Source organism: Myotis nattereri (genome assembly GCF_964212035.1).
Source record: "Myotis nattereri genome assembly, chromosome: 5".
Taxonomy (NCBI): Eukaryota; Metazoa; Chordata; class Mammalia; order Chiroptera; family Vespertilionidae; genus Myotis; species Myotis nattereri.
The window spans coordinates 28708158-28720742 of NC_138080.1; the positions used below are offsets into that span (position 1 = coordinate 28708158).

Sequence of the window (12585 nt, forward strand, 5' to 3'; positions counted from 1 at the left end):
TGTACCTTGGTTGTGGGCACATACCCAGTGGGGAGTGTGTAGGAGGCAGCTGATTGATGTTTCTCTCTCATCGATGTTTCTAACTCTCTATCCCTCTCCCTTCCTCTCTGTAAAAATCAATAAAGTATATTTTAAAAAAAAAATTAAAGTGATCGAGAGGAATTAACCAAATGTCCTCATTATTAGGTTTTACAGTGATAAGGACAATATAATTCAGGTAGTAGAGGACAGTTTAGAAAGTCAAAAGAAATTAATTTGTAGCATTTTCAACAATTTCAGTTTACTTTTTAAGCAGATTTTCCTGGCAGGAAAACTTTTCTATAATGTATCTAACTTTTAAAACTTGTATGGTGTAAGTGTTTTGAAAGGTTAAATTTTTTAGTTAGGTTTCATAAAGAGCTACATTATGTTTAATTTTAAAACATTGATTTTTTTTTTTTTTTGCTATTGTATTGATCCATACTTCACTATTAACACGGACTGACCAAATGAATACAGACTATGAGAGACTGGTCTATAGCAGAAAACTTACAATTACCTCTGTCTTTTTTTTTTTTAATATATTTTCATTGATTTCAGAGAGGAAGGAAGGGAGAGAGAGATAGAAACATCAATGATGAGCGAGAATCATTAATCGGCTGCTTCCTTCATGCCCCCTACAGGGGATCAAGCCCTAAACCCAGGCAAGTGGCGTGACCGTGACTGGGAATTGGACCATGACCTCTTGGTTCATAGGTCTCACTGAGTCATACCAGCCAGGCAACAACTATGGTTTGAAAGCCTGTTTTACGATAGCTATGAAACAACTTAAGTTAGTTTAAAAGTTTTTAATGTAGTTGTTCATTTAAAACTGTTGAGGTTTAAGGTTTATGAATCCAAATGTTCTTGTCTCCTAACGGGGATCTTTACATCATTAGACAAACTGAACCTTAGCTAGGTGTTTTAAAAACCTATCTGAATGTCTGGATTAAAGCTTATGTAAAATCAAAACTACATGGAATTAGCATTTTGCCTGGAAAGCTTTGGTAATAGTTCATTCGTATAGAGAGAATGCTTATACCAACACTAGAGGCCCAGTGCATGAAATTCATGTATGGGTAGGGTCCCTAGGCATGGCTGGCAATCAGGGTTGATCAGGGCCTTCCTTCATTCTGTGCCACCCCCTGGTGGTCCATGCACATCATAGCGAGCGGTCGAACTCCCAAGGGGTAATTTGCATATTAGCCTTTTATTATATAGGGTAGCTCTAGCAATGGTCCCTTCCTCGTTTTCAGAACCAATGCCAAGAGAAGGAACAGGTAGGTGGTCTGAGTCCAGGGACAGAGGATAGCACCTATAGGTTGTTGAACTAGCATATCCTTTGGAGGTGTTTGGGTTCTTGGTTAGTGATTTGAAGTATTTCATCATCATGGTGTCCTAGTTGAAATTAGATCCTCAATATTACATAAAAGTGATCAGGAAGAATTAACCAATTGTTTTCCAGAGTCTGTGCAAGAGTGGGACTAATTCTGGGAAGTCAAGAGTGACTGTTGCCTTTTAAAAGTAAAGAGTAGTTAAAATTGTGGAAGATGTCTGGATGTGTTTTGAAAGATTAAATTTTGGAATTAGGTTTTATGTGAGAAACTAAAATTTGATTTTCTAGTTTCTGTCCTGTTGTCCCCCACAACCCCCGTTTCAGCTTTTAGTCAGGCCCTTGAGATTGGGGTGCAGCCTATATGCTCAGTATTTGTCATTCCCACTCTTATTTAGGGCACTTTTTGGTGAAGCTTTAGGGTGTGCATTTTTCTTGTTTACATCCTGTTGTGTGTATTGCAGGCTACTATTTAGAGGCCTAGAAATTGGTTGCAACTGCCAAACATTTTTTAGACAGTATATTTCAAAGGGTATGCTGGGCTTAGATATAATGGAAGTGGTACAGCTGAGTTTTTGAGTCCCAGCTTTGGAACTGAACCAAATTCTTATGTGTCAAATGCAGATAATAAACCTGCTAGCGTTGTGGGGAGTATTAAATAATAAGATGTGGAGAGTATGGTATCTGACATATAAAACTACATTTCTTGAGTGGTTACTGATGATAATAATAAATGAAATACTTAAGGTGTAAACATTTTAGTTTGAATCTTTAGTCAGTTTCTGCCCTGGCTAGGGCCTCAGTTGGTGGGAGCATCATCCCATACACCAGCGGTTCTCAATCTGGGGGTCGAACAACCCTTTCACAGGGGTCGCTTAAGACCATCAGAAAACATATATAATTACACTAGAGGCCTGTTGGGCGAAAAGATTAGTGCAATAGGTTTTCCCTTCCCCTGGCTGTTGGCACCAGTTTTCCTCCTGTACCCAGGACCCAGGCCTGTGCTCTGGGCGGAGCCGCCTTCAAGCCTTCGCTGCCCACCCGGCCGCCCCGGGCCGGGTCGCACACGGGGCACCTGGGCAGGCCGGCATATTGCTGCTGCCCCACCCGGCCGCCCCGTGTCAGGTCGCACACGGGACGCCCGCTACCCCGGGTCGCAGATAGCAGGCCCGGATGGCGGCAGGGCGGGCGGGATGGTGCTGTCCCACCCTGCCTGCAGTATGCAAGTTAGCTGCCATCTTTGTTGGTTAATTTGCATATTGTGCTGATTAGCCAATGGGAGGCGTAGCGAAGGTACGGTCAATTGCCTTGTTTGTCTATTATTTGATAGGATATTGTTTTTGTGATTAAATCACCATGCTTTAATTATGTGCAATTTGTAACAATGAAAATACATCCTGCATATCAGATATTTACATACGATTCATAACAGTAGCAAAATTACAGTTATGAAGTAGCAACGAAAATAATTTTATGGTTGGATCACAACATGAGGAACTGTATTAAAGGGTCGCGGCATTAGGAAGGTTGAGAACCACTGCCATACACCATAAGGTTGGGGGTTTGATTCCCAGTCAGGGCAAATACCTAGGTTGCAAGTTTGATCCCCCGTTAGGTGCCTACGGTTGGCAACAGATCAATGTTTTTCTCCCTCCCTCCCTTCTTCTCTCCCCCTTCCTCTCTCTCGAAAATTAATAAAAACGTATCTTCAGGTGAGGATTAAAAAAAAGACTGAGGTTTCTTATGTTTAATTTTTTTATTTAAAAATTATGAAAATAATATTTTTCAATAATTTGGAAGATGTAAAAAGTATGTATATAAAAATAAAATTATCTCTAATTATACCACTCCATATTTTAACCATTGTTGTTGGTTGCTTCAGTCATCTCCATCTGTATGCATCTTCACGCTTGCATGTATACAAACATACATGTGCTTTTTAAAAGGCGATCTACATGGTTTTGTTTCTTTTTTTACTTTTTTAATTTTATTGATTTACTTTGGAGAGAGAGAGAGAAGAGGAAGTAAGAGAGAGAGAGAGACATTGATTTTTGTTCCATTATTCATGCATTCATTGTTTGATTGTTGTAAGTGCCCTGACCAGGGGTTAAACCCACAACCTTGGCATATTGGGATGATGCTCTAACCCAGTGGTCAGCAAACTGCGGCTTGCGAGCTACATGCGGCTCGTTGGCCCCTTGAGTGTGGCTCTTCCACAAAATACCACCTGCGGGCGCACATGTACAGTGCGATTGAAACTTCGTGGCCAGTGCGCAGAAGTTGGTATTTTGTGGAAGAGCCACACTCAAGGGGCCAAAGAGCCGCATGTGGCTCGCGAGCTGCAGTTTGCTGACCACTGCTCTAACCAACTGAGCTACCCGGCCAGGGCCTTTTTTTTTTTTTTACCTTTATGGGAATTTTACCATATTAAATATTCTTGAGAGCTTATTTAAGTTATAAAACATTGTATGGTGTACCATAGGGTTTCACAACCTTAGCACTGTTAACTATTTAGAGTAAATAATTCTTTTTTAGGACGCTGTCCTTGCAATGTGGTATGGTGAGCAGCATCCCTGGTCACTCACTTCCACTAAATAGATGCCAGTAGCATACACACTTCAGGTCTGATGCCCTCCAAAATGTCTCCAGATAGTGCCAGGTTACACCCCACTCTCCCCATCGACTTGCATGCTGGTATCCACGTATGAACAAAATGTGCTATAATTTCTTTCCCTTTCAGGTGTTTAGGCTATGTACACTTTCTAGAAAGAATATATATGTTTTGAATCCCTTATCAGACATTCTAGTGCATGTCCTACGGGGAGTATGTACATTTTTCAGGCCTCACCTTTCCCTCTAACCCAGCGGTTCTCAACCTGTGGGTCGCGACCCCTTTGGGGGTTGAACGACCCTTTCACAGGAGTCGCCTAAGACCATCGGAAAACATATATAATTACATATTGTTTTTGTGATTAATCACTATGCTTTAATTATGTTCAATTTGTAACAATGAAATTGGGGGTCACCACAACATGAGGAACTGTATTATAGGGTCGTGGCATTAGGAAGGTTGAGAACCACTGCCTAACCTCTTGGGAATACCTAGCATTAACTGTAAATAGTTCTTTTGTATTCATAAGACTCAGATTTTATGGTAGCCTTTGCCGCCCCAGATAAAAGTTCCAGAGCTGAAGACTGATGAAAGGCAGGCAGCCTGCTTGAAATTGTGGAATGTAGGGAAAGCCAGCAAGTTTATAATCCAGAATGTTATTTGAAGTTGCATTTCTTTAATTACTAGATGGATATTACATTTTTAAAATTACATTTGTTGTAAAATGCCTGTTATCCTTTGCTCTTCTTTTGGGATGTTTGTTTTACTTTGGAGTGGTTTTGAAATTTTTTGAAGCGCTTAGGTATTTTGTTAAAAATCAAATGCTTTTGTTAGTATTACAGAAATCCTAGATATTCATATCCTGATGGAGACAAAATTGCACACATTAAAACAGGCACTTCGCCTGACTGGCTCTGTGGTTGAGTGTCTTCCTATGAACCAGGAGGTCATGGTTCAATTCCCGGTCAGAACACATGCCTGGATTGTGGGCTCTACCTCCAGTGTGGGTTGTGCAGGAGGCAGCCGATCAGTGATTCTCTCTCATCATTTTTGTTTCTATCTCTTCCTCTCCCCTCCTCTCTGAAATCAATAAAAAAAATTTTTTTTAATTAGTAAAATACTTTAAAAAAACCCAGAAAACAAAACAGGCATGTCTTCTAGTTTCCTTGTAACATGTTCTAAGATTGAAATCTATCATTCTACTATACTAATTATAGGGCTAGACCTGAGTGTTATCTGATTGAACAATTGTTCTGTAATTAGGACAGAAGATAGAGGAAGAAGGCACAGAAGATAATGGCCTAGAAGAGGATTCCAGAGACGGGCAGGTATGTGGCATGACAGTGGAGACAGCAGCAGGAGCGCTGAGTCCTGGTCTACCTGGTCATTGATACCTCTCATTCCTCTTTATAGGAGGATGTGGAAGCAAGTTTGGAGAGCTTGCAGAATATTGACATGATGGATGTTAGTGTGTTAGAAGAAGCTGAAGTCGAGAACAGCAGTGCCCCAGACTTTGGGGATGATGGCACAGACAGCATCCTCGATTCCCTTTGTGATAGCAAAGAGTATGTGGCTGCACAGCTGAGTGAGCTTCCAGCTCAGCTCACAGAACATGCTGTAGGTAACACTAAGACACGTGGAATGTGGCAGGAGGCCCAAGGCTCCCAGTGCTTATGTGCTGTTTATATGAGCAAGATCATGCTAAGGGTTGGTTGATTAAATAGCAAGCAGCGAAATCAGTCACCATAAACATTTAATTTAGGAACTGAACCTTGGTGGTAAATTCTGTCCATTTAAACTCAACATAGGTCAGATATTAATTAATGAATAACTTCTCCGTTAATGTTTCTGTAGTATTGGAGACTATTTCTAATTGGGTGAGAGACACTTTCTAAGCATAAGCCATAAAAGGTTGCACAGTTAATAAAAGTATTTTCCTTTTAAAAAAGTAGGTAAAAAACTAGAAAGATAAAACAAAAACAGTGTATAATTTCATCATCCAGATAATCTTATAGATGTTTTAGAAAGTTTACTCTATGCATAAGAATAGACATAGTCATCCCCTGGCCAGTTTTGTTCAGTGGTTGGAGCATCAGCCCACTGACTGAAGAGTCCTGGGTTCATTTCCAGTTGGGGGCATGAAACTTGGTTGCAGGCTCAACCCCTGGCTCCAGTAGGGGTGCATGAGGGAGGCAGGCAACCGTTATGTCTCTCTCACATCGATGTTTCTCTCTCTCTTTCTCTCTCTCCCCCTCCCCTAGCCCCTCCTCCTTTCCACTCTCTAAAAATCAGTGGGAAAATATCCTTAGGTGAGGATTAACAACAAAAAATGATAATAGCCCTAGCTGGTTTGGCTCAGTGGATAGAGCATCAACCCTGGGACTGAAGGGTCCCGGGTCCCATTCCAGTTAAGGGCACATACCTTGATTGCAGGCTCAATCCCTGGCCCTGGTCGGGGTGCGAGCAGGAGGAAAACAATCATTGTGTGTCTCTCCTCCTCCTACTTCCCACTCTCTAAAAATCAATTGCAAAATATTCTCAGGATTAACAACAACAACAAAAAGAATAGTTGGTCACCCTCACTGGTTTGGCTCAGTGGATAGAGCATCAGCCTGCGGACTGAAGGGTCCCAGGTTCGATTCCAGCCAAGGGCACATGCCTGGGTTGCGGGCTTTATCCCCAGTGGGGGATATGCAGGAGGCAGCCAGTCAATGATTCTCTCTCATCATTGATGTTTCTATCTCTCTTTGCCTTTTTCTTCCTCTCTGAAATCAATAAAGATATATTAAAAAAAAAAAAAAGAATAGTTGGTCATATTAAAAGAGGTGAAATACAGTGAAAAAAATATTTGTCATCCCAGAAAAACCCCTTCCGTTAAAGGGAATCACTATTAATGTCCTGGTGTGTAGGGTAGGGCTTTAATTCTGTTACCAGTGTCCCCTTCCCAAGTTCTCCCAATATTTTGGCATAGAGCTCTTTGTGGTGGCCATCCTAGAAATAATGGTCATTTGAATCTTACCATCTTGGCATGCCCAGCCATTCTAGTTTGGTTGTGTTGTTTACTTAAGGCATTACAGCTTTAAACTAAAACAACTGCCCTCGAAGGACTAAACTTTAAACCTCCAAGGACAAACGCCACAAACTCCGAACATCACTCCTCAACCTAGGATAATATTAAGCAAGTGATTTTCCCTCTAGGCGTGATCCTGTTGTATCATGTTAATTATTTTCAGAGCATGTCCTTGGTTTCTAACTTCTTGGTTAATGAAGTGTCCAGGTTATAAGGTTCAAACCTATAAAATGATAAAAGAAATATTTGGAAAGGGATATTTTTGTATTTCACTTAGAAAGGTAAAAGACCTTCAAATTTAGTAATCTTTAAGATAAGTGGAATTTGTTTTTTTATTTTATTTTGTTTTTTGATATAGTAAATAGTCAAGTTAAGTGTTTGTTAAATACAGCACTCTAGAAAAAAGTTCCCTGTTACTGTTATTTTAAAAGTGTTGCTACCAAGTGAAATTGGAGGAGTACCTGGTTTTGAGTTCTGCTTTGGGAATTCTATGGATGAGTGGTGTATTAGACCATCAGTATGTGGAAACTGCCTGGGAGTGAATTCATTCATTCATTTGGGCAATGCTGACAGAATACCTACTGTTTGCAAGCCTCTGTCAGTGATGTTGCTGTTATCCAGTGCTAGAGCAGGTGTGGGGACAGGGAGGCAAGTAATAAACTGAATAATCTGACCATTAAGTTGTGGATGGCAGTAGATATCTGAAGGAAATAGATACATGGGTTGCCTGGAACATAGTGAGGCCTAGACCTAGGCATTCACAGCTCTGAGCCCACAAAGTGACCTTCCATTATCTTCCAGGTAGACGGAGAAGGCTTGGAGAGCACTTTGGATGCTTCATCGTTGGACTTCAAAGTACCTTCGGTAAGTGAACATCTGTTTCTGCATGATTGGAAACTCTACATGAGTGGTTAGTTTTCCGCATTTGGAAACGATGTGTAGGTGTATGTGCAAAAGATTCATTGAGGATTGATATTGAGCTGGGTGCTAAGTATAAGAGGTTGAGAGCCAAACCGATCAGTTTCAGGATTTGCAGTCTAGTGGGGGCAGGGTTAATAACCAGCAAAGAATGTAATGGAGGAGAAGTTTAAGTAGTTGGCCAACCTAGAGGGCTTCCTGGAGGAAGGCCTGTTTGAATTAAGGTCTGGCATTGGTCAGGAGTTAGCCCAGTAAGAAAGAACAGAAGACTTTGGGAACATGGCTTATTGTAGGAATGGCGTACACAGGGTAAGGGCAGAGAGGCAGTGGGGCTGCAGAAGCAGGTGGGTCTGACTGCCAGAGTGGGGAAAGGATTTGGCAGGTGTTCTTGTTTTCAGTGGGAAGTCAGGGAAAGGTTTTAACAGGTTCCAGTTATAAATAATAGTTTATGTTGGGAGAAACACATTTTTTTCTCAAGTCTGGTTTCATGTATAAAGCAGTGGCCATCTGTGTAACTTCTGCCTTGATTGTGGGAGTCTGCCAGCTGCAGAGGTATTAGATCAGCTTAAAACTTGGTTTGGGCCAAAACCGGTTTGGCTCAGTGGATAGAGCGTCGGCCTGCGGACTGGGGGGTCCCGGGTTCGATTCCAGTCAAGGGCACGTACCTGGGTTGCGGGCACATCCCCAGTGGGAGATGTGCAGGAGGCGGCTGATCGATGTTTCTCTCTCATCGATGTTTCTGACTCTCTATCTCTCTCCCTTCCTCTCTGTAAAAAATCAATAAAATATGTATTTAAAAAACAAAACAAAAAACAACAACTTGGTTTGGGATGGTCAGACTCTGAGTGGAGAATTGAACAGGCTCAATGTTACCACTGCCTTTCTGCTTTTGCTGGGGAGAAAATGGCAAAGTGATTGTATAATGGAATGCATTGTTTTGAGTGGATCTGCCCAATTTTTAAGTGTCTTGTGGCTTTTCTTTCTTATTATTTATTTATTTTTATTTATTGTCTAAAGTTTTACTTGTGTCTCCTTTTTCTCTGCTTGACCCCCTGCCCCCAGCCATTCTCACCCCGGGCAAGCCCCCACCGCCCCAGTGTCTGTGTCCATTGGTTATGCTAATATGCATGCATGCAAGTCCTTTGGTTGCTCTCTAAACCCCCCTCCCCCTTGCCATTTGTCTCTGGATCTATTCTTGTTCATCAGATTATGTTGATCATTATTTTCTCTTTTCTTTTTTAATTAGGATATTGAAGAACCACTCTTGGAGCCAGGTACTGATAAGAAAAACACAACAGTTATGGTTTGAAAGTTTTTCTCACTACATTTTTTTCAAGCTGTCTATATATTTTATGCTGTATTATGGTGTTGTAAGTGATTTTAATGGTGGACAATCCAGATCGTACAAGGATCAGAGATTGGAAACCCATTCATATCACCAGATCTGTGGAACTGCTGTTCTGGTTTCTAGAGGTCAGATGTATGTGGTGAGATGTAATGATTTTATCTCTCTAACCACATAGAGTGGCATTTACATAATTTCTCCTTGTGATTCTTCCATGTGTTTCTACACATGAAACAGATCTTGTGATATTTCTCTGCAGTCAATTTGATTAATACAGTTAAGGCAGGATAAAGCAATTGTCAGGGAACTTATAACCTGAGAAGTGACTGGATTCCAGAAGAGGAAACAGAGTTTCTTCATGAAAATTTCCAGCATGTTATTTCCCTTATGGACTGCGGTTATCTCTCGCCATCTGAAGAGTTTCTGGTGTTCCTATTGGACTGTTCTGTTAAAAGAAATTCAAAGAAATTTGGAAATTGAGCTGTCATTGAATGATGACTGCATTCGGTTCAGCACCTTGGACATTGGAAAAATAAGTCAGAAGACCCAGACTTGAACAAAACATGAAGAAGACTGTTAAGAAGCAGCCAAGTGGTTGTAGGTGTTTAAATCGGTGGGGGCCTGTTTCATGTAGCGTAGTGGCTTACTCTAGCAGTCGGTTGGAGTGCAGGTAGTGTAACCAGTGTAACATGTGTACCCGCGGGTTTTCCAATCTCTGTGTAGCTAGCAGTTCTCTTCGTGTTAGTGTGGCAGCCGTGCCAGTTCCACATTTGTGATTGCTTTATTTCCCTGGTAATTAAACCTTGTGCCATTCTATTCCTGTTAAATCCGTAGAAAATGAGAAAATACTCGACATTTTGGGGGAAACTTGTAAATCTGAGCCAGTAAAAGAAGAAGGTTCCGAGCTGGAGCAGCCATTTGCACAGGATACAAGTAGCGTGGGGCCAGACAGAAAGCTTGCGGAGGAAGAGGACCTTTTTGGCAGCGGCCACCCGGAGGAGGGTGATTTAGATTTGGCCAGCGAGTCAACAGCACAAGCTCAGTGGAGCGAGGCAGACACCCTGTTAGCGGTAGTGAAAAGGGAGCCCGTGGAGCAGACAGGCGGTGACGAGAGGATGGACTGTGAGCCTGTAGGGCTAGAGGAGCCAGTTGAGCAGAGTAGTAAAGCCTCAGAGCGCGCAGAAGCCTCTAGCGAGGAGGTCGCAGAAGCGCCCCAGGAAGCCTCAAGCCCAGACCCCAGAGATAGCAAAGAAGACGTGAAGAAGTTTGCTTTTGAAGCTTGTAATGAAGTCCCTCCGGCTCCTAAAGAGTCCTCAGCCAGTGAGGGCGCTGATCAGAAAATGAGGTTTGTTTTTTCTCAGTTTTAGACCAGACGCTATCTCCTTTTCATTGGTCGTTTAATGACACACATAAGCTGTTTTTTCTACAATTGGCCAGCCAGACTGATGAAATTGTAGTTTACCTCTAAAGAGTGTTTTATTTCTCTTTGTGTATTTTTAGTGGCTGATTGGATTCCTTTTCTTTTTCTCAACCGACTATGGTTGTGTTCTTAAATTGCTAAGTGTTCTCTTCAGTTAAATCGAATTGACTTAAGAATCTGATATTGTATTTTGGGGGGCCAAATATCCAATATAAGCTTGCAAAGATGTCTTGTTAAAATTTTATTTCAGACTAATTTTCTGGTAGGTATCAGTTTTAGCACACATTATATTTTTAATTTAGTTCTCTTTTGTTTTTTTCCTGCATGATTAATATTAACTTTTGTCTCTAGTTCTTTTAAGGAAGAAAAAGATATAAAGCCAGTCATTAAAGATGAAAAAGGTATGCTTTAACTTACATGGTGGGGAACCACCTATGGATCCCTTGGCTTAGGAGGGAGGGGCCTGGAAATTGCCACATTCTGGAATTTACAGTGAATCCTATTACAACTCTATTCTCCATTGAATAATATAGCAAGAGTTATAGAAACTGCTATCTTGGATGAGATTTGATCATTGAAAGACATTTCAGTTTGTAATAACTTGGACATGATTACTCCTCAAGTAAGAAAACTCTGTTTTTCCCATCCAGATTTTCATCTCTGTCGTAGGTGTTGGCAATAATTAAATTCTTGAATTAAAAGTGGAAATTGAAAAGAAAAAAGAAGTGTTGGAATTGGATGTGGTTAGGGTTTAAGAGAGAGCCACATTTCAGGAGTGGTCATACTTTCTATTATTCCTGATGGCAAAGCATAGTCTTCTCTCTCCTGCTCCAGGTCGTATCAGCAGCAGCTCTGGTAGGAATTTGTGGGTCAGTGGACTGTCCTCCACAACTCGAGCAACAGATCTGAAGAACCTTTTCAGCAAGTATGGAAAGGTATGCTCTCCATCATGTCTGTCTTGCTACCCAGCCTCAATTTAGCATTAAAAAATATACTCAAGCCCCGCTGGCATGGGTCAGTGGTTGAGTGTCAACCTATGAACCAGGAGGTCACAGTTCAATCCTGGTCAGGGCACATGCCTAGGTTGCGGGCTCAATCCCCAGTAGGGGGTGTGCAGGAGGCAGCCAATCAGTGATTCTCTCTCATAATTGATGTTTCTATCTCTCCCTTCCTCTCTGAAATCAATCCTATGAAAAAAAAGGCTAATATGCAAATCAACGGAACAGTGAAATGACTGGTTGCTATGATGCACACTGACCACCAGGGGCAGCCACTCAACGCAGGAGCTGCCCCCTGGTGGTCAGTGCGCTCCCACAGGGGGAGTGCCGCTCAGCCAGAAGCCCAGCTCACGGCTGGTGAGCACAGCAGCGGTGGTGGGAGCCTCTTCTGCCTCCACGGCAGCACGACTGCTGATATCCCCTGAGGGCTCCAGGTCTGTGAGAGAGCACAGGCCAGGCTAAGGGGACCCCACCCCCCACCGAGGGCATGAATTTCGTGCACCAAGCCTCTAGTAAAAATATATACTCAAGAGTTTAGAACTCTACTTCATGCTAATTTTATTGTGGGTCATTTCTAATTTAAGAAAAGGCTGGAGGAGGAAATCCTCAAGGGGGAAAAACTCACCTGGTTTCGGATTTGAGGATTTTTTTTTTTTCTATTTGAGAGTGGTTAACAGGCAAAACATAATCATGATGTAGAACACTATGCCGAAAACCTGTGTAAATAGCTACAATCTGAATGTTCTTGTGGTTCTTTCTAACTTTTCTTCAAGAAGCTGCTATATCTTTTGGCTTATACAAAATTTAAAGCTGGCATGCTGAGGGTTTTTTCCTTAACAGTAAGTTAAGTGTTGGCTTTTATATCTTATAGC

The 12585-nt window shown here is 41.7% G+C and overlaps 1 protein-coding gene across 1 annotated transcript in view; it reads left to right on the top strand.

Annotated features, from left to right (window-relative positions):
- SAFB2 (scaffold attachment factor B2) overlaps positions 1 to 12585 on the top strand; it is a 42281-nt gene that overhangs the window by 2779 nt on the left and 26917 nt on the right. The window contains exons 3-9 of the mRNA XM_081092505.1: positions 5226 to 5290; positions 5376 to 5579; positions 7834 to 7896; positions 9197 to 9224; positions 10130 to 10640; positions 11067 to 11116; positions 11550 to 11650. Of these exons, the coding sequence (XP_080948631.1) occupies positions 5226 to 5290; positions 5376 to 5579; positions 7834 to 7896; positions 9197 to 9224; positions 10130 to 10640; positions 11067 to 11116; positions 11550 to 11650 (1022 nt within the window). The remainder of the gene's footprint in view (positions 1 to 5225; positions 5291 to 5375; positions 5580 to 7833; positions 7897 to 9196; positions 9225 to 10129; positions 10641 to 11066; positions 11117 to 11549; positions 11651 to 12585) is intronic.